Source organism: Lactuca virosa, chromosome 1, assembly GCF_052849685.1.
Source record: "Lactuca virosa cultivar CGN04683 chromosome 1, Lactuca_virosa_CGN04683_v6, whole genome shotgun sequence".
NCBI classification, from domain to species: Eukaryota; Viridiplantae; Streptophyta; class Magnoliopsida; order Asterales; family Asteraceae; genus Lactuca; species Lactuca virosa.
Genome location: NC_136426.1, coordinates 250,950,553 through 250,976,937, shown reverse-complemented (window position 1 = coordinate 250,976,937; position 26,385 = coordinate 250,950,553). Strand labels below are relative to the sequence as shown.

The following is a 26,385-nucleotide window of genomic DNA, read 5'->3' as shown; positions in this document are numbered from 1 at the left end:
TATGGACGTAGGGACCAATAAAAATAAAAGAAAAAACAAATCATTAATAAATAATATAAGGGTATAATAGTAGTATTAACTACATCTAATTATGGTAAATAATTAAAAAAAAAATTATTATTCCTTTAAATAAGGGAAATCAGTTTTAAAACCTAAAATACCACCGACCCCTCACCATGTTAATCAACATCGACAACCCTCAACATCATCTGGATTGCCGTCAATCCCCATCACCACGTTTTTTTGAAGACCTTCTATCTTATTTTGGATGAAATCTTATACATAGTAAGAGAGAAGGAGAAAAAATGGGTCGGCTGTTTGTACCCACTGATGATCAATGCCATGGAAACATAAAATTAAGGTAACATGTTTTTCATTGTTTCTTGACTTTCTTGATTTCTTTCGAGGTGCTTGAAACGATTATGCCTGATATGGCACATATATATGGTGCTTCATGTTTGGTTTAAGGTTCTTAAATTACAAATATAAATATGTGTTTTTCAAAAATGAATTAATTGATTTTAATGGGTTGATGAAATTGTTAGTGAGATTGTTTTGTGTTGTTTATTGGAAAATAGTTGGGGTTGTGGAAAGTGTGCTTTAGCAGGAAAAAAAAAGAGTGAAAGCATTTATCTCTATGTCGTCTGCATCTTTTTTTTTTCTTTCTTCTTTTCTTCTTTTCATTCCATATTAGGATATTAGGGTACTTGTATTTTCATAGCTAATAATAGAGTTGTTTTTTTTTAAATACAATTCACATATATATTTTGTCCTATATAATTGAGAGCAACTTGACGTCATTTTTGTTGTTATTTTGTTGTATGTTGTTTATTTAATACATGAAATATAATTAAAACAATAACAAATTATATCAACCTAATGTGCATAAATGTTTTCTATCTTTGCACGCCATCGGTTAATTGGTGTTTTGATAATCAAAGAATATTAATTTGTGTTTTGATTGTTATTTAATTTTACATGTGGTGTTTTGTTTTTATTTATACTTGATTGTTGTTTTATCCGAATACAAATGGTTGATCATCTTTCTTTTTCTCAGAAATGCAAATCAAGTGGATTCTGTCAGAATTATTACATTCTGCAAAGATCAAGTGCATCCTGGAAACTAATGCTTGAAGAATAGACCACATAATAGAAATTGATTCTTGTCAACGATATTCTTTTAGAATGTATTAATGTTTTTTTAGGCTTCAATGTTTTTTTTTCAATTTTTAATTCTTGCTTTTATTATTTAAGAATAAATATTTTTAACCATTATTAGTTGTATTCTTTCAAAATGAATGTAATTCTTGTTTATAATCGTATTCTTTAAAAATGAATGTAAATTTTAATAATTAGTTGTGGTATTCTTAATCATTATTACTCGCTACAAGGTGTTAATCTTGATAATATATGTTTAGTATTACATTTTCCGAATAATGGAATTTATTTAAAAAAAGATTTCACATTTATAAGCATATTCTGTCAGAATGAACGTCTTACTCATAAACTTATTCTCTAAGAATACCCGAAATAAGAGAATCATTATCATATAAAATCATATTTTTAAAATTAAGATAATCAATTATCCCTAAAATCTACAATTTTTCCTTTTTTAATACTAGCTCAATTGACTAAAATACCCTTTAAATAAAAATTATGTTATTATATGGTGCATGCTACTCCGTTGTAATATCATAGACCCTCAGATCAAAGCTATTTAGTATTTTCATCTATTGGTCTATAATTATCCTTAAGACCACACAATAGATGTCATCCACATTATAACCTACCATATATATATATATATATATATATATATATATATATATATATATATATATATATATATATATATATATATATATATGTGTGTGTGTGTGTGTGTGTGTGTGTGTGTGTGTGTGTGTGTGTGTGTCAAAGGTCTTTCAAGTACGCGTGAAATGGAAAGGCCCTTTTAACTTATGGTAGGATGCTTTAAATATATGATGTTATTATTGTTTTTAACACTTCTAAGTTGTTGATTGTGTGAAACAGAGTATCTACAAAGCATTAGAGCTATTGTGAAATCAGATTTTATGAAATGGAGCATGAATGTTGTTGGTTAGGTATGTACTTGTGTGTTTATATTTTAGATTTTAATATTTTTTTCTTTCATTACTAGTTTTTCTTGATTTATCCATGACTACATCATTTAAAGTTTTTGATTTGGTTTGTAGGGAAATGACAGGTTGTTTGTGATATGCTGGTGGTGATGCTGTAGTTATCCATGATATAGTCAAAACGGATACTCACGAGCTATGGATCTGCAGGTTGTTGATAAGCTCTTGTTGATAAGCTCCTGAAGACACAAAAATATATTGAATGGTAAGCTTCTCTACATTATTTTAATTCATAACTACTTCTGTTTGTACAAACTATACTGCTTATTAAATCTAATCAATTTGTGTGCCATGGACTCCTTATAAAAAATAGATCTAAAAATCCTCTTGTCCCGATTTTTTTTTAATTTATATTCTTTCATATTTTCTCTATAGACCTCATGTTCCATGGCATTTTATTCTGATGGTTGGTAGAAACGGATCACATATTGTCGTAAGGCATATCTTCTCGGTTATCAAGTTGTATTAAACACCACATTTGGTTTTTGAAACTTTTAATCACTTGTAACTTGTTTTTATATGCTTATATGAACATTTGTTTGTGTTACCTCTTTGTAATCTTTAAGTTTTTATGCATCTTAAGTGTTTTTATATGCTTATACTGAAACTTTTTAATTTAACCGCATGTAAATTGTATTTTTGTTTGTATGGACTTTGAGTTGAAGTTATTTTCTTGGTTCTATGATACAACATCAAACGCATTAGGTTCATGAGCCTTTCACTTGGTTTGTCACAAAAATCAAGTATAACACATTATTCTCTCCTTTTCAAAAGCAATAGGATATGTCGATATTTTCAATATATTTTGTCTTCTTATGTGAAGATTGACCAGGATGTAGAATAAATTACGGGAAATAAATGACTAAGAGAAGCTGAAAAAGATTTTACGTCTTCATTACTCCTTGCGGTTATACAAAGCAATGTTGATGAATAAGTCCCAAAATATGAATTCCAGAATTTGTGTTAGTTTAAACTATCATGGAAAATGATGTGGTCATGTGGATGGATCGACTTTTTGGTTGCTTTTTGTATAGAAGCCAGTCTGAAATTTCCTTTAAAGCAAATTTTGCTATTTCTCTTTTATTTTTATTTTCTGGGATGTTTTGTTTCTATCTGTCTTAAGTTTTTATTATATAATGGAACTACACAACTTAACCCTGTGGTAAATTCTGAGTTTTGTAATTTCCCACAGATATGATAACAAACATTGCAAGTCGTATGTGCTGATTTCTATTTTATTTTATTTTTTTCGTCATTGTTTAAGCTTTTTATTTTTAACAATGGTAGGCAAAAGATAAAATATATAGGGCAACGATGGATCTAAAGTTTTTAGATATATATGAAAATGTAACTTTTAGTTATGTTCTCTTAAATAAAATTAAACTGATAAGACAATATGTAAAAGTTATTAGTATTTTATAGTTATTACGTAAATGACTACTTCATGGTAGTTATACCATTTATTAAATAAAATCAGATATAAAGCAATATATAAACACTACAAGAAATGCAGCCATTACCGGCGACACTAATAGCGGCGACAGCACCTTTAGCGGCGACTTTTCGAAAAGTCGCCGCTAATGGGGTTGTCGCCGCTATTGGTGTCGCCGGTAATGCCTACCTACCCGAATCCGCGTTTTCACGTTCTGGTGAACACCAACCGTTTGATCATTTTTCTAATCTAGTGGCTGAGAAACTCGTGGAACGTACAAAACCAATACCAGTGACACTATGTCGCCGCTAAAGATCTAAATTGTCGCCGCTAAAGGTCGAAAAAAATGCGTCTTTTTTTCCCTCTTTGTATGTCACCGCTAAAGGTTGGATGTCGCCGGTATTGATTCTTTTGTCGCCGCTATTGGGTGTCGCCGCTAAAGGTTGACGCAGATTACTCCCACTTGCTTCCTCTTTCTGCTTCAAACTGCTCTCATTTTGTTCCAACATTTTCTCTGACGATTCTCCTTTCCTCCAACGATTCTCCCTCGTTTAACAACATATAGTAGAAGAGATACTGCCGGCCACCGAAAACTTCCGCTCTCCGGCCACCGACACTGTTGCTGCTGTCGATTTCCTTCTCCCGGGTTCGTGTTTCCTTCCTCATCTCTTCCTTTCTTTCTACTTTAATGTCGATTTCCATAAGAGTTTGTGATTAATTGCATTTTTGTTTTCAAAAATCTCTTTTCCTCTCTGGTCACCATCACTGCCGTCGGCAGTTGCTGTCACCTGCATCAACTACCACCACCATTGTTGCAGCACCGAAGACTCCAGTTGAAAGAGGGAAAAGTTTTGGGAACCACATGTGCATTTTTTTGTAATTTGTTTTATATGTGTGCATTTGTGTGTGTATTTTGTATATATGTGTGTATTTCATATATGTGTGAAATATGTTATATGTGTATGTATTTCATATATATGTGTGTGAAAATTGTGTGTATTTCATATATGTGTGTGTAAAAAAAATATGTATATGTGTATAATGTATGTATGTATGTATTTGTATGCAATTTGGATTGTGTTCATAGTTGTTTTATGTGTATAAAAAGTATGTATATTTGTGTATAATGTATGTATGTGTGTATTTATGTGCAATTTGGAGTGTGTTGATGGTTGTTTTATGTGTATAAAAAGTATATATTTGTGTATAATATATGTATGTGTGTATTTATGTGCAATTTGGAGTGTGTTGATGGTTGTTTTATGTGTATAAAAAGTATATGTTTGTGTATAATGTATGTATGTGTGTATTTGAATGCAATTTGGAGTGTATTGTATACAATGTGTAAAGTACAATGTCATAATGGAAAAAAGAAACAAAAAACAAGTAGGACGCTATTATTGAAAATGTTATTTAAAGTAAATTACTATAATAGTTCCTATGTAATGTGTATTTGTAGATAAATTGGTAATTATTAGTTTGTTGGTTTGTTAGTTTGATTGTTGGTTTAACTTAAAAGGTTAATGTTAGTTAGGTGGTTTGTTAATTTGATAATTTTAAGTTTGGTTTAAGTTAATAGGTGGCGGGAACAACGATCCGGAGTCTACTGTGGAACTTATAGGAGGGAACAACGGTGGTGGGGATGATGACACGTCGTATTAGATTTATCTTTTATTAGAGATTGTAGTATGATATAAATTTATAAGAATTTTGTTATTTATTTTGGTGTATGTATGGTATTATAAAACTTGGATGTTATGTAATCGTTTTTCTGCATTTAACGTATCGGTTTTTCTGCATTTAACGTTATTATGTATCGGTTTTTGGACAGCCGAAAATGGCTACTTTTAAAAAAAAAAAAAAAAAGGCAATAGCGGCGACATTGGGCATTAGCGGCGACAAGAATATTAGCGGCGACATGTAGCATTAGCGGCGACATCATCATTAGCAGTGACAGTGAGCATTAGCGGCGACTTTTTGATCAATAGCGACAAAGCAGTAGCGGCGACTCAATATCGGCGACGTGTCGCCGGTAAAGCTATTAGCGGCGACTTTTGTCGCCGCTAATACCTTTTTTCTTGTAGTGAAATGTTATAATTAGTAGAATTAATGTATTAATTTCATTCAACTGACGATGTAATGCTATGTGATTTTGTATTTACTCAAAAAATTACCTTCAAATTCATACTAAAAATAGAATAATTTCACAAGTGACCACTAATGTCAAAACGTAATTAGTATATATGCATGAGAAATTAGTTATAAAAAGCAATACATGATTATATATTATCAAGAGACACGTTAAAATATTTTGATTATCTTCACTTTGTCTAAATAACATTTTATTCTTATTGTCGGCTATAAACTTTTACAACAACAAAACTCAAAATTCACCATATTTATGTGAAGGAAAGGTAGATGAAGGTCATTGAGCGTATAATTTGGATAGAGAATCCGTGTAAATTGATGACATCCAAATATAGTATTTATTTTTTAACAAGTAACTATAATTTCTTTTAGTTGCATTTGTTTACTAACAAATAGATATAATATATTTAAATTTAATTACATACTTAGATAATTTACATTAATAAATACAAATCTTAAAAACAAAATTATTAAATAAGGGAAGTTGATTTGTATAAAACATTTTTTTGTCATATATAATAATTTATGTTTTAGAGAGGTCATACAATACGCAAATAAAAAATGTCATTATTGTTTATAGAAAAAACAGTTGTGTACGAATCAACTTGATTAAATAATAGATACAATAATTATATTTTTTTATCTAAAAATCAATTTAAATTTATGAAAAAAATGTAAATAGATATTAAAACAAGTAATCATATTTTTTATAGTTAATATTGGTCATAGCATCACACATTGAACACACCGTTAAAACATTGCAACTAATGATGCTAACCAAATCATCTATATGCCTTATCGTAAACTACTTCCAATGTAGTGGTTCTCAAACATATCCAATATATACAAAAGTGACGAATACATTGTTCGTCGAAAAAAATAAAAAATCGTTGTATTTAAAACTAATATTTAATGATATTTATCAATATGATGTGTAATATTTTTAATATGACATGTTTCCTAAAACAAACTAATGATTGAATTGAAAATAATCATTCTCGGCTGAAAATAAACTAATTGCCGAAACACACTATTTGCTGCCCGCCGCTATGCGCGGATAAATGACTAGTGAATACATATGCATATCTGCTTTCCTTTTCGAGTTATCTAAATCATAATAAGAAAAGCAAATTCATAAAAAATAAAAAAATTAACATACAATGGTATTTTTATTTGAATGGTAAAAAGAACAGCAAATTCAAAAACAAACATACCGATTATGGGGTTGATTATTAATAATTATTTATCTATTATGAGTTTTATTTCTTCACTTCATCAATGTGTAAGGAAAAACCCATTTGATGACCTTTATGAACAATATATTTTTTTTAGTAAGAAAGACATTTTGTCACTTATCTAAATATTTTTAATATATATGTTAGAAACTACATTCATTCTGTAAAAAAAATAAAATTAATCTATTTTTTAAATCAACTAGTAGGTATAACACTAGTTCTATTTATGCATTCAACGGTTCGCCTAATTATATAGTCCTCGCAAACCACATTGAACTGTCATGTAATATTGTTAAAAATAATAATAATAAACAATAAATAAATAAATAAAACCAATCAATTCATGCCGTGTAGGAGACAATTATGGTGAAGCGGCGTATGAAATATTTTGATAGAGAACAAGGATCAGATATTCAGAGCCCTATGAAATCCTCTTCTATTCCCCATTCCACAGCCCACAGGTAATTAATTGGTCCTTACAAAATGCACAATCTCTTCGTCTTCTTCCTCCTACCTTTTCTCTTCTGTAATTCCTCCGCGGCGTTAGGAGGAGCACCTCTCACCGGCGGTTGGAGGCCAATTCCCAACGTAACCGCGCCTACAGTCGTTGACATCGGGAAATTTGCGGTAGATGAGCACAACAAGAATGACCATACGTCTCTCAAGTTCGAAAAAGTGACCAAGGGAGAGAGCCAAGTGGTCGCCGGAATGAATTACAAATTGACAATCACGGCGGAGGACGGCAGCGTAAAGAACAATTACGTGGCGGTTGTTTGGGTTAAGCCTTGGCAGAAATTCAGGCAACTTGTGTCCTTTAAGGGACCCGTTTGAGGAAAGAATTTAGGTTTTTTTTTCTTAATGGTTTTGCAATATGCATTTTAGGTACTTTTAAATGGCGATTTCGATCTGTATAACCAAACTAAATAAACAGAAATCGAATGATGCATCAGGTCTGTATTTAATTTCATGATCTTTCTTTTGATCACGGTGATATTGAAAATTTAGAACCCACACCATGGTTGCAAATTGGAAGAGAAACGTGAAGACAACCAAAGCCATAGCCATGAATAACAGGACAGGAAATTGATTTGTATGACCTAATAATTCCAATAATATGACTTGATCCAACTACACAAAAAAAAATTTACACATAATGTCAGTGTATCTATGTTTATTCACCTACAATAGTAATGTGCTTTTGTAGATTTTGCTATAATAACACATCACATTATGTTTGTTCATCCACAACAGCAATGTATTTGTACATTTTACTGTTATCAACACATGACAAATATTAAATTTTTCTTTACTTATAATACACGTGACAAATGAAGTACAATGCTCATATTGGTTGTGAGCATGAATAAAACAACAATAGCAATGTATTTGTATATTTTACTCATATCAACACATGACAAATATTCAATTCCATTTCCAACAAACCAACAATTAACAATCGTCTAGACAAATAAATACTACAATGAAAAAAAAACATAAATCTAAATACGTTGCTATTAATTGTCATTCCACTAACGAAATTATTTTACAACATATGTCGGTATATAAATGATATATCATGATAATTGGTGAACCACATTGAACCAGAAACACATAGAAGTGCGTGCATATATAACACGGACTTGCTGCAACGCGAGTGTGCCGCTAGTCAAAACGGCTTTCGCACCGCCCATGATTCGAGTTTGGGAAACGGACACACTATCGCTGCCGGCTATCTTGGCGGCAGAAGGCGGTGGTGGTGGTGGTCCACAGCCGCCACCGGCGGTGGTGATGATGGCATAGGAGAGATAGTCTAAAGGGTTGGACTCGCATTGGAGATTACAGTCTTCGATTATCAGTCTACCGCTTCTGTGAAGCAAACAGCAGCCGAGTTCTGCTTTTACGGTTAGGTTTGCCAATTTGCATGTTGATAGAAACTCCAAAGCGCTGTAAATAAATGCAAGAAATAGCAATGTACTTTCATTTTTCATATTCCTTTTTTTTGTTACATCTACCTAATTATAACATTATACTTTTCCATGTTTTTTTTTTCTTTTCCATCTTTTTGCTTTACTGTTTAGGAATCATATTTTCAATTTAGTCTTGGAGATTAAAAAATTACCTTATAATTAAATTTCGGCTAGAAAAAAAAAATTAAATATACAAACCTGTCAGATCCTCGAGAGCATAGGAGTGTGGTATCATCAGGGAGGTCACCTCCTCCAATCTGAAGGATTGAATTATGCAAAAATGGTAATGTTTTATGGTGGAAAGATGGAAGGGGCAGATATAATACAAATACAAATCTATATCTATACATAAACAAAGGGTTAAAGGAAAGAAATATCAATGATCAATCCACTTCAAATTATTTGCTTACAGAATCCTACTTTCATTTCCTCCTATTACAACTTTGTACTTTAAAATATCTACCGACAAATAACAATGTTGTCTAAATACAAAGCAATTTTCTCTTCTAAATGTGAGTCAAGGTTGTTAATAGCGATCGCTACACTCGCTATAGCGAATAGCGTAGCGTAGCTGTGATGGGTCGCTACGATGCCTGTAGCGAGGCAATAGCGTGTGTAGCGATGTCTGGCAAAAAAAATTTTTTTTTTTGTTCAAATCGGTAAGAAACGTAGCAATTAGGCTCGGAATAGGTTTAGGCGGGCAATCGTACAGTCAATTTCATGTCTTCCCCTCTAATCGACTAAGATTGTACGATCGACGCCAAAATCACCAAAATCGATTTTGGCGGGTTATTTCTCACTTCTGCGATAGTAGCGACAATAGCACACCTCACCAAAATCGATTTGTGGTACTGAAACATAGTTTTAGACTTTAGAGTCTAAAAATAACCATTCTTTTGTGGTATTAGAACTTAATTTTAGACTTTAGAGTCTAAAACTAACCAATCTTTTGTGGTAAACATCTTTTGGAACTTAATGTTAGCTTAATAGAACTTGTACTTGTTAGTTCTATGTTATTTTTGATTGCTGCATAGGTGCAAGTAAATATAGTGTTAAATTTTATAAGAAATCACAAAACATGAAATAGCTGTCGCTATTTCATCGCTATCGCTACGTAGCGTATAGGTGGGTTGTCGCTATTTTCTCGCTATCGCTATCGATAACCTTGATGTGAGTAGATTTTTCAAAGTATGATAAATAAAGTGGAAGTACAATGATATATATGGTTGAACTTTCAAAGTACAATGACTTGCTAAGACCTTTTTTTTTTGTATAATGATGTGAAAGAAATAAATGAAAGAAAGATGCTATAATAAAAATATAAATGAAAGAACGTTGTTATTTCTTGTATTTACCCTTATAAGGTTTATAATGAGGTACATACGTCATAATTACAAATAAATTAAAATAAGTAAAAAAGTGAAAGCCTATGTCTCTTTTAATTTGGAATACATGGATTTTTGTTAAGCCTTAAATTTACAGGGTTATAGCCTAGGGGTATAAGGGTAGAATCGTCTTTTTATTCAAGTATTTGTTTGTTTGTGTCTAGGGTATAATCGTTGCAGGTGGTCCAGTTGTGGTGGGGGACAACATTCTCAGTATGGGAATTATTGTCTATCCATGTGGTCCATTGTTAAGAGTATAAGTAGCTAGTTTTTCTTATCATTTGGGTAGCTAAGAATTAATCTAAGAGAACTTTGTTCATCTTTTGGAGAGACTCTCACCTCTAGAATTGTGAGAAAACTATCTTTATGAATATTATCAAGAATTTCTGTTAGTAAGAGTGTTACAATGTCTGGGGTTTACGATAGATTCAACAAGGGTCTATCAATTGGTATCAGAGCTCCTGCTCCAATCGGAGGAGCATCAAAGGAAGTTGCTGCTGTCAAAGAAGTGGAAGAACAGGTGGGGAAAATGCAGATCCAACTCCACTCTCAGGGTAGAGAGATTCAGGAGATGAATCTGAGACGGGATACCTTTCAGCAAAGGCATGATGTTATGAGGAAAAAACAGGAGGAACTGAGAACAACCATGGCTAAAGTGCCTGAGAGAGTAGAAGGAATTGCTGGAGTAGGAAGGGGAAGTTCAGAGGAAGGAATGGAGGCTGAGAAGGCTAAATGGAGTCAAGTTTATTACTCTACTTTGAAAGAGAAGAAGAAAGAGGTCCAAGAGGAGGAAGTAGAAGTATCATTGGAAGTTTCTGAGTCGGAATCGGAATCCGAGCCACCGCCGCAGTTTCCAACAGCAACGCTGCTGCCGACACAACCTTCGCTGCCACTGTATCCACAACCTCCTCTAGAGCTCGAGAACAGAGGAGAGGTCACAGTTTTAAACATAGGAGACTCGAATCAATTTTTTATAAAACCTGAGATGCCTTTGGTCGATTGCCACAGACCACCATTGCCGCCACTGTATTCACCACCACTGCTGCCACCACGACCATCACCGGTGATATTTCAATCAGAGGGAGGAGTAATGAGCAAATCAGCTCTGGACCAGGAAGGATCGCACCAGATATTGAACATGGCGACTCTGCTAGGGACGAATTCAAATGACGAAATTCCGGTAACAGAAAACTCTTTAGAAACGGGAGCCACCAGGCGACGTGGTGTGTTTTCTCAGATCAGGAAGCAAACGGAATACTCACAGCATCATTGGGAGATAGCGGCTCCGTTAAGCGACGGCTGTGAAACGGAACACCTAGGTCAACACAAAGGTGGGCTTCAAAAAAAAATTTGGGCCGAATTTAAAGTAACGGGCTCACCTAATCTGGATCTGACGATGGGTTTAGCAACTAAGGTCAAGGAGAAATTGAGCCCACATTTAGTTACTAAAAACCCCATAACTACGATCGCTCCTTCCAACGCGTCTTCTCCATTCTTCCCGGCTAAGAACTTGTCAACAACATTGACGGAAACAAATTCAAATAGAAAGCAGCACGACTGTGGAAACCATGATGATGTCTCTCTTGACTTGGGCTTCTCGTATCTGACTCGTCGTGGAAATTTTTGTTGGAACGTTGACCATCTTAAACCATGGAAGTCTAATTCGATTCTGAATCAAGGGAAAGTGAAGCATGTTCCTCGCCAAGGTCCATTCATAACAGTGAGGTTAGGTACTTCAGAATTCTCAGAAATTTTTGTTAAGTTGATAGATATTTCTGGAAATTTATTTGCTTTTAGAGTTTCAAATGCTTGCAATGAGTGTCGAGATTTCAATGAATTGAACCAATCTGATTGGGTGTTAAATGGGTCATGGTTGAACTTCAATCATCCACTCTCCGGTATCTTCTCTCAAAAACCGGGATTGTAAGGAGGAACCTGTTTTTGATTTACACAGTAACCCAGTTATCACTTCCTGTGACAGTAAGTTCGTAGCTGAAGGTTTATTTTATGATTTATATCAACATCAACCTGATATTGTTGTGGTAAAGGAAGAAAACAGGCTCGTGGAAAAAGAAAACAGATATGATGAGTACAAGTTCATACGGGTTGAGAAGGTGATCAAGGAAGAGATCTCTAACAAGGAGGAGAGAATGGTCCAATATTTCCTACATGTATTCTCCCTGTCGTTCTCATCATACGAACTTGATACGAAGTCTGTTGTTGATATTATAGATTTTTATGAGGGCAAAAACAGAAATATTGGTGTAAGAATTGGGGTGTTAATGGAAAAGATTTTAGCCATGCAAGCTTGTGGGTTATTAGTTCTGATTACAAAGAGTGTTTATGTCCCACGTTTGGAAGAATCTCTGGGATTTCGGATATGGTCTGTTGGTTATTTCCATGAAAATACACTAAGGTTTGCTGATAGGGCTGTTAAGATAATTGTGTGGGCTGCAAGGCAGAGAGATATGTGGGTTAATGATCCATGGGGTATGAAGAACACGATAAAAAGAACCAACGATTGGCTAAAGCTGAGAGAAACAGATGATGAACAGCAGCAGGAGTCTCTCAAGAAGAAGTTTGAGGGGTTTTTTGTCTCTTTTCTCGGGTCACTAATGTTATACCTGCATGGTTGGTTGCTTTGGGTGTACCTCTCCTCTTTGCAACTACACATGATCAAGACGACAAGCGTAACCCATTCTTTCCTTCACCTTGAGGACAACGTGAAAGTTTGGGCCGCCGGTATTGTTAAGCCTTAAATTTACAGGGTTATAGCCTAGGGGTATAAGGGTAGAATCGTCTTTTTATTTAAGTATTTGTTTGTTTGTGTCTAGGGTATAATCGTTGCAGGTGGTCCAGTTGTGGCGGGGGACAACATTCTCTGTATGAGAATTATTGTCTATCCATGTGGTCCATTGTTAAGAGTATAAGTAGCTAGTTTTTCTTATCATTTGGGTAGCTAAGAATTAATCTAAGAGAACTTTGTTCATCTTTTGGAGAGACTCTCACCTCTAGAATTGTGAGAAAACTATCTTTATGAATATTATCAAGAATTTCTGTTAGTAAGAGTGTTACAATGTCTGGGGTTTACGATAGATTCAACAAGGGTCTATCAATTTTATATGTATGAGATTCTTTAAATTCATCAATTGTATATATATTGTGCATATGTCTATATGTATATCAATTACCAACATATCATATTGTTATCGAGATATGCTTCTATAAGAAAAAGGAAGTACAATGTCTAGAAGGTGGAAGCAAAATGATAACAGATATATGTGAAAAGGGGAAAGATTCCAATCCTAATGAAAAGTTTGACAAATTACATAACATACCAAGCACAGTGGTTTTTTTATTTGAATATTTGAAGCAGAATGAAACCCTCCTGCTCCAATCAATATCGTGTCCCCTGGCCTGAGTGGTTACGACAAGTCTGAATTAATATTTATGAAATTAAAGCCCCTGTTTGTTACAAGGGACTGGGATCGATCTCTCATATGCGCAAAAGACATGAATGCCCTCCATATCTTCATTGTCAGAAATAACCCTAGAAAGCTTGTTAAGTCCCATACTCCCATTGAGTTCCATCTTGTGTAACAAATGTAACCTACGTAAGACAAGACTGGACCGGACAAGCTTTTTAAGGCTATTTTCGATGACGAGGATGAGGAGGGCATTCTCGTCTTTTGCACATAAGAGAGATCTGTCCCCACCTTGATTCACCTTTTTTGGGCGTGACAAAAAATTATAATTTGTCGTATTGACATCAGTCTCGGTCTCGGTTCCAGTCTAATGCATGCCAAACACAGTAATCAACAAACTACAAACCTTGCAGCAGAAACAGCTTCTTCGATGCTCGGAAAGACGCCAGGTTCTTTTAACCCTTTGACCGCCCGGTCAACTCGCAACCAGAGGCCAGGATGACACGCCAAGAAAAGCCATCTGTGGCAAACGAGGGCTGTGTTATACCGATCTGCAAACTCAACAGCAATATGTGACACCATATGAAATCATATTTCTGCATATATTAAGCAAAAAATCTAACATTATATATTAAGCCTACTTTTATTTACTTTCATTATATTTTTTATTAAGGCATTGTAAATTGAAAAGTCTATTTGTACCTTCACATTTTTCTTAATAGGATATTATCTACGTAATTATGGCAAGTGAGAATTGTTTTGTATTTATATGACATTGCTATAATTGGATATGTTTTGAAAGTACAAAGTTGTAATAGGAAGAAATGAAAGTAAGATGATATATAAACAAGTCAATGAAAGTATGTTGTTATGTTTGTCATTAACACTATTAATTATTATACTTAGAGTGTGAATGTCACACAGGTACTGTTTTCAGTGTATATATATATATATATATATATATATATATATATATATATATATATATATGATTAATAAAGTTAAGGTCTAAAGTCTATATATGACTTACTTGTACAATGGAAAAGCATAAACAACTGTTAAGAACAATTAGGAAATGGTTGTCATAGAAAAAATGCTAGAAGTTTTAATTATCAACAAAATTAAAACTAAGTAAGCAAGCACACAAATAACTTACAAATGCTTACATCATGCTTATTAAGGTGTTTACAAGTTCTAGAGCATTAAAACAAGTCAACACGCATAGCATTACAAAGATTAGTCCCTAAGTTACCATATACATAGTATTTATACATAGACATACAAGTTGTCCAAATCTTACATCATGTTTACCAAGGTGTTTGTAAGATTCCATAGCATAAAACAAGTCATTTAAGCATAGAATCACATATATTAGTGTCCACGTTAACATATAACTTATAACTAGACTCTGTAACTAGATGTACAGATTTTAGTTAGGCTGTTAGATGATTAATGAAGATTGAGAGATTGATGTGTAACCTTCTAAAGAGATAAGTTGAAGCAAGTATAAAAAGTGTAACATTCTTATGGATGTACCATGTCTAAAGCCTACAGGACAAGGGATGTAATGCACATAATTCACCTATAAATAACAAGCCATGTTAATCATTTTTCATCCCAAAACTAAACTAAGGGGCCGTTTGATTTGAACTTACCGGGTCCAGTAAGAGCTGACTGCTGACTCGGTAAGCAGTCAGAGTGTTTGATAGTTTCATATTTATGCTAACTCGGTCAGCAAGGCTGACCCAAATAGCTTACCGGGTAAGCCTCAAAGAGTTGGCTGACCGGAAGAAAAAAAAGCCCACGCCTTCTTTTCTTTTATCTGCCCTCGCCTCTAGAGTCTAGACCTAAAAAGAAAAACCGCACGCTTAAAAAACAAAGCTGCATCAACGATCGTCGCATCCTCCTCAGCATCTCCCACCGGCGAGTTTCTACTCCTGGTCAGCATCTCCGACCGGCGACTCTGCCGGCGTAGACCACCAAAGCAGGTAACGCGTTCTTCTTTTTTTTTTGTTTTTTTTTTTCTGTAATCACAAATAGCTTCGCAATCGACATAAATTCACTGTGCATCTGAGCTTCCTTCGACCAGTGACCTCTACATAGCCGCCACCGGCCACCTCCACAACAACTCAGGTACGCCTCACTCTTGTTTACCCTTTTTTTTTCTGAAATCTATTGAGAAGGATTGTAAGGGCTGATTATTTTCTGAAATCAGTTGGGAAGGATCCTCCACAACATTTATGTATGAAATACGAATTTGAGATTATGAAATCAAACCATGTGTATGAAACCCGATTTTTTTTTTTTTTCTGAAATCAGTTGACAAGGATCGTAAGGGATGATGTGTGAAATTATATAATATGCTTACGAAATCAGACATTGACGGAGCTTCTTCAGAATATGTTGTAAATATGTTGGTAGAATCCTATTTTTTTTTCTGGATATGTTGTCCATGTTGGTATGAAATCAGAAATTGTTGAAAGGTTGTAAGATCTTTGTATGAAATCATAATTTATTGAAATGTTGTATGATCTTGTATGAAATCAGAATTTATATGCTTATGAAATCAAAATTTATATTGTATATGTTGGTAAAGAAATGATAGAAATCAGATTTATGCATTATTTATGTTGTACATGTGTTCAAATGATTTATGTTTAATTTGGATTTTATGCGACCGTTTGTATTTTTATAATTATTTTATCCAGCAAAGACACAACAAAAGGGTAATATGGTCATTTTTATCATTCAGCATAATCGGTCAGAGAAATAATCAAACAACATAAACTCAGTCAGATGTGGACTCAGTCAGCATCTCTAACCCAATCAGCTTTTAACCCAGTCAGCTCTAACCCAATCAGCAACTATCAAACGACCCCCAACTCTCAAATAATTAGTAGTAAGTTGAAGGTTTTAGAAGCATAAAAATTCAAGCCAAAGCAAAGTGAACACTTATGTGATTTAAGGGGATGCATACATTCTATATTTGTTATATACTACTTTGTGATGTTTTATTGCTTAATGTTTTAAAGACATGTTTTAGTATGTTATCAAGATAGCATGAAAGTTTTATATATGTTAAGTTTGGCCATTTAAATACCCATCGTATGGGGTATTGTATGAAGGGTTATCTTGCAAACAGACCTTATGGGACAACCTTATATAAACCCCGAGGTTAGCTAATCTCTCAATAGTTTTGCCTACTTACATGTAGCTATGAGATCTCAAAGAAATACTTTTAAGCATGTTTCAAGAAAGGATGCATTGATTGTTATTTTTGCATTAAATGTTTATGCTAAATAATCAAAACCATAACTACTCACTAAGCTTAAAGCTTACGTATTTTTGTATGTATCTCAGGAAAGGAGTTAAGAGACCACATGAAGTAGTTTCTATTTTGAATTAATAAAATTAGGTGTAGTATACATGTTAAAATAGTATTTTTTATTTTTCCGCTTGTCAAGTTTTCTTATAATAAACTTTTGATGAAATAATGATGTATTACTTAAAAGATATTCATTAAGGGCATAATTAAGTTAGATGACAGTACCCGCAGGATCGGGGCGTCACACGAATCAACCGATGTCAATGGGACAAAATTGTGGGACAGGACTCCCTCTAGTCCTCGTCTTTGCAAAAGACGTTAATGCCCTCCTTATTCACATCATCGAAAATAACCTTAAAAAGTTTGTCAAGTCATGTCTCATAAACACAACGTAATTACCACTTTGAAGAGACATGTTAGTAATCTCTAGAGTTAATTGTTTCAAACTCCTTAACGCCGCATAATGTCATTTCCTAAAAGCTAAGTTTTAGTTTGGAACTAAATGTAACCAAACTGATACCAACTTGTGACGCCCCACTCCTACGGGTACCATCACCTAACTTGTTATTGCCCTTTTATGAAAGTCTTTAAAGTAATATATCTTTATTTCAAAGGTTTATTGTAAGCGGAAAAACATAATGTACTATTTTAACAACTTATGTTACATCCAAATTTTATTCTTTTAAAAAAAAAACTACTTCATGTGGTCCCATTTTGTCCTGAGATACATACAAGAATACATAAGCTTTAAGCTTAGTGAGTAATAATGGTTTTGGTTATTTAGCATAAAATATTTAATGCAAGAATAACAATTAATGCATTCTTTCTTGAAACATGCTTGAAACATTCCTTTGAGATCTCATAACTACATGTAAGTAGGTCAAACTACCAAGAGATTAGCTAACCTCGGGGTCCTTAGAAGGTTGTTCCATAAGATCCGTTTGCAAGACGATCCTTCATTCTATACCTCGTACGATGGGTATTTAAATGGCCAACTTGACATGTATAAAACTTTTCATGCTATCTTGATAATATACTAAAACATATCTTTATGACATTTAGCAACTAAGCATGCAAAATAGTATGTAACAAATATAGCATGTATGCATCTCATTAAATCACAAAAATACTCACTTTGCTTTAAGCTTAAACTTTTGTGCTTCCAAAATATTCAACTTACTACTAATTAATTGAGAGTGATTTTAATTTTGGAATGAAGAAAAATGCTTAATATGGCTGGTTATTTATAGGTGAATTATGTGCATTACATCCCTTGTCCTCTAAGCTTTAGACATGCTACATTCATAAGAAGGTGACACATATTGTACTTGCTTTATCTTATCTCTTAAAAAGGTTGCACATCATTTCCCTTGGCCTTCACTAGTCATCTTATAGCTTAACTAAAATCTGAACAGCTTGTACATCTACTTATAGAATCTAGTTATAGGTTTACTTGGACACCAAGCTATGGATTCTATGCTTAAATGACTTATTCTTATGTTGTGAAATCTTGTAAGCACCTTAATAAACATGATCTAAGATCTTGACAGCTTGTATGTCTATGTATAGATACTATGTATAGGGTAACTTGGGAACTAATCTTTGTAATGCTATGCTTGGGTGACTTGTTCCAATGCTATAGAACTTGTAAGCACCTTAATAAGCATGATGTAAGCATTTGTAAGCTACTTGTGTTCTTGCTTACTTAATTTTAAATATTCTTATCTAAAAGACATGCATATTTTAATCAATATATTAACAAAAAAATATGTAGAGAGTCGAGTGGCTGGTCACTCATTTGGTCTCCACCTATATAGAGATTTATACTGATTTGAAAAGATTAACAAGGACTTTAGTGTCTTTATGGAGTTAAGATACATTTCTTGGTCAGTACTATCAAACTTACTTATCTGCACAGTATTTTTGATGTAACTGTTAGGAATCATACACCAAATTCATGCTCAAATGATGTTGATAGTAGGAAAACCAATCCTTACCAATAACGAGTTTAGGTTTAAAGATAGTTGATTTATTATAATTACAGAATATGTGTGTTAGTATTAACTATTAAGTATTAAGTGCCAAATCTTTACAAATGGAGAAGTAAGCATCAAAATTTCATTTGTTGACACATACAGAAAACTCAAATTCTTAAACTTGTTAGAAGGAGAAGTACTTTCATTGTAATTCTTCTTCGAAAAAAAAACTGAAAACTCTTGTTAAAAACTCCCAATTTACCAAGATGCACAACCATTAACAGAGATCTACAATATAAACTTAACATGACTAGCATAACAAAATCTTCTGCCAATTCCATACAACTAATTCAGGTTAAAACTCATTAATTATCGATATGACAAGTAAAAGTTGAAGAATGCGCGCTAAATTTGTCAATTAAGAAGTTGCAAAAGGGGAAATTGTTGCAACAGAAGTAGCAGATGGGTGAATTAACTAGTCGCGTAGGAAACAATTTGTTACTACAACAATAATGATGATAGATGATGAAAAATTAGGGTTTGTAACTTAATACAAAAGAAAGTGTACCTGGGATTGGAGATAAGAAGCTGAAGATATGCATCAAACAACCATCATCCAGATTGTTTACATGAGAAAAACGAGAAGAGGAGTGCGTTGAGGAGCGGCTGCACTTTTGCTTGTTCTCGTCCATGTAAATCGGGTTTCCTCTCGGAGCGGTGGCGAAGAAGAAGCAACCACCGCCTTAAACAGTTTTCTTACGCCCGGTCTGTAATATTTTAGTGTATAACTAAAAAATTTACAAATGACATCACTGTTTTTTATATTAGATTGATAACAATATAAGAAAATATTTACTTCAAATTGATAAATAAAAGTTTAAATAAAAGGAAAACGTAACTTCTATATTTTATTATATTGCTTTTAATATGTATTCTTCTTTTTATACTTTTAAAACAATATATTTTTTAGTTTTTTTTATAAATTTTACATATACTTTTTCTTATAATAATTTTATAAATTATATTACAAGATAAATATAACCAAAATAAATTACTTGTATATACTAACTATTGTATTCAACAACCATTTTATTAAATATAACAAAATTATAATAAACGTTTGTAATGCCTATTTTGCGGGCTAGTTTATTTATTAATTTTAAGGAAATAAGAAAGAGGGTTTGGGGAAGGAATTGACTTCACGACGGGTGGCAGCGCCATAAGCCGCGACGCGTCCTTAAAAGGTTTGTGGCGCGTCGTTGCCATAGCCCAAAACCATGGGTCTCGGGTTTTGAATCCTATTTAAAGACACTAACTTTAACTTTTAGGGTTTTCTCTATTATCAGCTTTCATCATCCTCCAAAAACTCTAGAAGCTTGAAACCCTAGGCTCCTTTCATTTTTCATGTGTTTTTGGTGCCTTTGGTATGAAGCTTGATGAAGAAGCAAGTGGTTTTGGTGCAAAGGAAGCTAGGGATGAGCGTGGGACGGAACCGGTACTGACCGGTACCATTCCCGGTTTCCCAAATACCGAACTTGATTGAAAGTCAATCCCGAGTACCGTACCGAATTAACATTACCGGTATCGGTTTTCGGTACTAGTACCAGTATCGACGGTATCGAATCCCGAATTTTGTGATTTTGGAGTATCGAGTACCGTCCCATATTTTTAAATTTGCTACGGTTCAGTACCGGTTCCGGTACGGGATCGGGATTTGGTACAAACTGCTTATCTTTAGAGGAAGCTAGATCCAGAGAGTATCAACCTTCTTGTCATCTCATATTGTGTGACATTTGTTTTCCATAATGGATCAGTTGAATACTTAATGGGGTCAAAGATATTGTTTTTGAGGAAAACCATATGCCACGACGTGGTAAATGGATGACCACGACGTGGCATGGCATGTTTGGGGCGCGTGTCTAGATGGACACCACGACATGGTGTCGGTTGCAGTCCAAACCCATGAATTTTAGCCATAAAAGCTACATAAACCATATAAGTCATGCATACAACATATAAGGATGTCGTGGGCTCGTCCCCAAGGTCTTACTCCAGGATGTCATGGGCTCCCCACATGGTCTTACACCTAAGTGCCATGGGCTCTCCCATGGTCTTTAATAGGAAAGCCATGGGCTCTCCACATGGTCTTACATCCACGTGTCATGGGCTCCCCCATGGTCTTCCATGCAAGTATTACAAAGACAACTAGCATACCACATAATCACTAGCATACCACATATACATGCATACCAGACATATCAGTAGCGAATCTACAATAAACACTACAACATAATAGGAAAGCCATGGGCTCTCCACATGGTCTTACATCTAGGTGTCATGGGCTCTCCCATGGTCTTTCATACAAGCATACCACATATACCACTAGCATACTTCCTAACACATAACCAGCTAACATGTCACATAATACAACTTCAACTATTGTACCACATATCATAAAATGGGTCGGCCTTGGTGCCTTAGACCCATTGGTATGGTGAGCAGGTGCGGAGACTCACCTGACACTGCTGAAGTTTCCTGCATGAATTCCTTAGCTGCTGCCCCGCCAGCTTCCGGAGCTGTCACTACCAATCAATATACCCAATTAGCAATTGGGTCCCATACTATAATCCTTAATCCATGCATGGGGTAAAATGATCATTCTACCCCCCCAGTATGATCCAAAACTAAGGCCTAATCCCAAAACAAAAGCCCGACACTATAATGTTCATAAGTCCTTTAATGGCCCAATTCTAAATTGGGCCCAAACCCAATAGTCTACAACTAAATATCAACCCCAAAACTTGATGGCCCAACAGGGCCCAAAACACAAAGTCTGAAACCATAAAATCCATAAAGGCCCGTGAATGGCCCAATTTTCCAAATTGGGCCCACACTCCTTATTGGGCCTTAACCTAAGATCCAATTCTTCAATTAGTCCAGAACACAATCACTCTGATGGTCCATTAGGGCCCAAGAATCTAGGCCCAAACAGTTATCCCCAACCCGAAGTCCAAAGTCTGAAATCCAACTTGGCTGAATACGCAGGGCGTACCCAGCAGTACGTTGCGCGTACTCGCATAATGGCGTGTACGCTGCGTGTACTGGCTTGTACGCCCAACGTACTACCCTCTAATCTCACTTATGCCATTAAGCACTTAATGCCTTAATTCATAAGTCCAAACCATAGATCTGAGACCCACATAATGTCTAAACCCATAAAGTCACTGACCCGGTGACTTTGCATGCCCCCAATAAGACCAAATAGCATTTTACTTTCATGGAAATGGCTCAAACTCCAACATAGATGGACTTAAACTCTAAAGGTGCCAACTTTATGGACCTTGAACCTCAGAAACACTAAGAGGGGCAACTCAAAGCTCCTGGAATGAAATCAAGACCACTAGATCTCATACTTGGGACCAAAATGAACAAAAACTCACAAATTGTAGATCTAAGAGATGAATGATCAAGTTCCAAGCTTTATACCTTCATCAAGCTGAGAATGAGTCCCAAAATCCAGATCCATAAGCTCCTCCTTGATTCCAATCTTTGCAACAAGTTCCATTTTCGTGAAAATACACCAAAAACCACCCAAAATGCTCACAACACTCTTGGATGAAGCTACCACTCGAAATTAGGGTTTAAGGCTCTGAGAATGAAAGGAAGGCGCACCCCCTTGGACTTAAGGTGCTTTAAATAGTGAGCCAACCCTAAAAATTAGGGTTTTGGAGATCCTAGACGTACGCTGGGCGTACTCCCTATACGTTGGTTGTACGTCTTTCGGACCCGCGTTTCATTATCCAACACTATGCTGGGCGTACTCACCTGGCTGCCACCTTGTATGCATGGGCTAAAATGCAAGCTTTTCTATTCAGGGACCAATTCTGCCAACAACTTCAAAGTACTATAACTTCTTCCTTCTAAGTCCGTTTCCGACGAACTTTATATCCACGAAAAGGTGGCAAGAAGCCCTACGCTCCTAACTACACCCAAGCCTTAAAACCTTTCGAATAAAACCCAAGACCCATAAAAGACCGAATCGTCAGATTACGCTTATACCCTTGGCCTCCGAAGACACAATCGGACACTTTCAAAACCGGGTGTTACAGTTATGGTTTTTATTGGTTGGTTTTGGTCCCTTCTTGGACGCTCTTGGAGTTTGGAGAACTCTAGAGATCATTGTAACACCCTAGTGGTCATGGGCTTCTGATTAAGTGAGAAAAAGGTCTTAGTTTGAATGTTCTTGATCACACGCATAAGTTTTGGTCATATTAAGGACTTAATGGACTTAGGTTTGTAGATCTTGATTTGGGGTAAGGCCATAATGGATAAAGTTAGAAACATTATCCATTAAGTCTATGATAAGGACTAGATCTGAAGTGCGAGCCTAGATATGTAAGGATTAAGCTAGTAATGAGGGAATGAGTGATCTGCCAGTAACCACGACGTGACCAAGGAAGGCCCACGATGTGGTGGAGTCCAGATGCACGATTGCTTGTCCTGACATGCCCACGATGTGTCCAAGGAGGGCGCACAACGTGGTGATGTCCTTCATGTCGACTGTTTTGTCTGGACATGCCCACGGCGTGGCTAAGAGGTCACCACGTCGTGGTAATGGTTGATTGGGTTGACCGTTGACCTTTGATTTTTGACCAGTTTCACTTTGGGTCTAACTTGAAGGATTTAGGTTGTTAATTGAGGATTTTGTTGGATTAGGTGTCTAAACCAATAACTAAATTGGTATGTACTTGAATTATTAGCAAAGTCCTTTTGGGTTGCCCTCAAACCTAGTAATTGAATAGGGTGACTTTTAGAGAGAGAGACTGATTTATTGATTCATTATATGATTAATAAATAAAAATAAATTATTTACTAATATATATTGTGAGAATAATATATTAATTAGAAATAGTGTAACATCCGGATTTTTAGATATATCATTGTAAGAGTAAATTCTGAGATTTATGGAGCGACTCGACGAGTTGTGAGTCCAACTCGTCGAGTAGAGTCGAGTCATCCGCGTGGGTTTAATGAGCGGACTCGACGAGTCAGTGTGCTGACTCGCCGAGTTGGTGTTGTGCGAGGAAACCCTAAATTCCCGGGGTTGGGGCCTATTTAAGGAGACTTATAACCTCAAATGTGCCTCACTAGCTGCCCAACTCTCCTGTGTGAAACCCTTAGCGGCCATTGAAGATAAGAGAGAGTGCTTGAGCTAATATCAAGTGTTTTTGGTGAATCTTTGGAAGGAAAGGAGTGAGCAACAAGCAAGGAACGAGAAGAGGCTATGGGATCTAGCATTTCTTCACCTGGAGCTTCTGTAGAAGGTATAAAGTCTACACCTTTCTCATCTTATTAGTTGGATCTCATGAGTTTGAGAAGTTAGGGTTTTCATCACATATTATTTGGGACTTCGAGAATACTAAGTTATCAAGAGGTTTAAACCTCAGATCTGGACCTTGTGAGGTCCCTAGATCCCAAAGGTCCCAACTTTATTCATCCATGAGAGGAGTATGGTGTTTAACACCTTGTGAGAACATGTGTTGGTAGATTGGAGCAAAACTGTAACATCCCAAAAATACAACCCAAAAATTTTTGTTTGAAAACTTTACTAAACCATAATATCAATTTTTAAAAGATAAAACCATGAATCGTGTATCTCAAAATGTCATAATAAATTTAGCAAATCGAAACTAGTGTCAAGATCATATCAAAATATCAGAGTCTAACTCCCAGGCTAAAATTGTGGTGTGTGCCATGTCATCATCCCGAGCCCTTCCCTTTACTAGCTGAAGTACCTGAAACCAAAACTGAAACTGTAAGCACGAAGCTTAGTGAGCTCCCCCAAACTACCACATACCATACAATAACATATAAAGCACATACTGGGCCTTGCCCACTGCATCAGACCGAAGTCCGGAACTAACTAGGGCCTTGCCCACTGCATCGGACCGAAGTCCGGAACTGCATCGGACCAAAGTCCGGAACTAACTAGGGCCTTGCCCACTGCATCAGAACGAAGTCCGGAACTGCATCGGACCGAAGTCCGGAAATGACTAGGGTCTTGCCCACTGCAGCGGACCGAAGTCCGGAACTGCATCAGACCGAAGTCCGGAACTGACTGAACATAGCATAACATAATCATAACATATAATATGAACACATATACTGCATACTGTATCAGACCATAGTCCAGAACACATAACACATACCATGCCTGTATCACAAAGACACCAAACATAATGAACTACTGCATCGGACTATAGTCCGGAACTACTGCTAACTAAACGGGCCGGCAGTGTGGTCGTAGACCCGTTCCTACTGGAAGGAAAAACTCACCTCGTAAGGATGGCTGCTGAAATGCTGCTCGGGAACTGTCTGACTGCTGCTCCGGTAACTCCCCGGCTACAATTCCCAAAAGACACTTAATCAGAGACTGATAGCTAATCTTAGGGTAAAATGACTATTTTACCCCCTAGTCAAAGTCAACAATCCGTTGACCTGACTCGCCGAGTTGGGCCGCCAACTCGTCGAGTCCCTATCTTTCCTTTTACTCCCCTTCCCGACTCTACTCGTCGAGTTTAACCAAAACTCGACGAGTTCTCCTTCTTTACTGATATCCTGCCAACCTTCATCCGACTCGCCGAGTTGTATGAATAACTCGTCGAGTCTGTTCTTACGGGTAAGGAGATTGCCTTGGACTCGCCGAGTCAGGGCGTAGACTCGCCGAGTCCCTCTACACTCAGATCTATGTCTTAACGCACTGAGTCTTTACTCCACTCAGTAACGGACTCGCTACTACTGAATCAGGGAATCTAAGACTCGCTATCGGACTCGTCGAGTCCGAAGAACGACTTGCCGAGTCCTTTGCATGTAGTTTCTATTCAGTCGATTCTAATCAGTTTCAGTGCATCCAATTCATAGATCTGGGTTTCTGGGACAATCTGAACACGTAAAGTTGCTAACTTTACGTGTATCTATGATGCAATGAAGCAATAACACTCAAACTTGGCTATAATGGGGGTTACTTGTCTAGAACAAGGCCATGGCTTGCCAAAAGGTGGCCTTCTTGAGCTCCTCGAACTCAAGAGAGGCTAGATCCGAGATATGGCTTGATTACAAAGCTTCATCACTAGGGATTTGGGGTTTTTGAGCTCAAAACCATCAATTTGGGGACAAACTAGATCTAGCAATACAATAACCAAGATGAAAGCTTTATTACCAGAAAGGATGGCCAAAGAGGAGTATAATCTGGATCTACTTCTTCTTCCTTGAGTTCTTCTACCTTCTCCTTCTTCTTCTTGCTCAAAAATGCACCAAGATTCCTTCACAAGGG

The 26,385-nt window shown here is 35.7% G+C and overlaps 2 protein-coding genes and 1 long non-coding RNA gene across 4 annotated transcripts; 2 read left to right on the top strand and 1 right to left on the bottom strand.

Moving 5' to 3' along the window:
- The first annotated feature begins 1,915 nt into the window (after window positions 1-1,915).
- On the top strand, window positions 1,916-2,713 carry LOC145166078 (uncharacterized). Of its 2 annotated transcripts, XR_013740347.1 has the most exons (4): window positions 1,916-1,964; window positions 2,035-2,105; window positions 2,217-2,364; window positions 2,535-2,713. It is a non-coding gene; the product is annotated as an uncharacterized LOC145166078 (long non-coding RNA). The 2 variants fall into 2 exon arrangements; XR_013740346.1 differs by lacking the exon at window positions 1,916-1,964 and having other exon boundaries at window positions 2,024-2,105.
- Window positions 2,714-7,335: 4,622 nt separating this feature from the next.
- LOC145166062 (cysteine proteinase inhibitor 1-like) lies at window positions 7,336-7,959 on the top strand. Its single transcript, XM_079084993.1, has one exon. The coding sequence runs from the start codon at window positions 7,458-7,460 to the stop codon at window positions 7,803-7,805; it is 348 nt and encodes a 115-aa protein (XP_078941119.1). The 5' UTR covers window positions 7,336-7,457; the 3' UTR covers window positions 7,806-7,959.
- Window positions 7,960-8,384: 425 nt separating this feature from the next.
- SKIP5 (SKP1/ASK-interacting protein 5) lies at window positions 8,385-19,843 on the bottom strand. The gene is made up of 5 exons (XM_079084981.1): window positions 19,621-19,843; window positions 14,158-14,302; window positions 13,665-13,743; window positions 9,140-9,198; window positions 8,385-8,918 (listed from the first exon to the last, which is right to left on the bottom strand). Exons 1-5 carry the CDS (start codon window positions 19,742-19,744, stop codon window positions 8,549-8,551), a joined length of 777 nt encoding a protein of 258 aa, XP_078941107.1. The 5' UTR covers window positions 19,745-19,843; the 3' UTR covers window positions 8,385-8,548.
- Window positions 19,844-26,385: the final 6,542 nt, after the last annotated feature.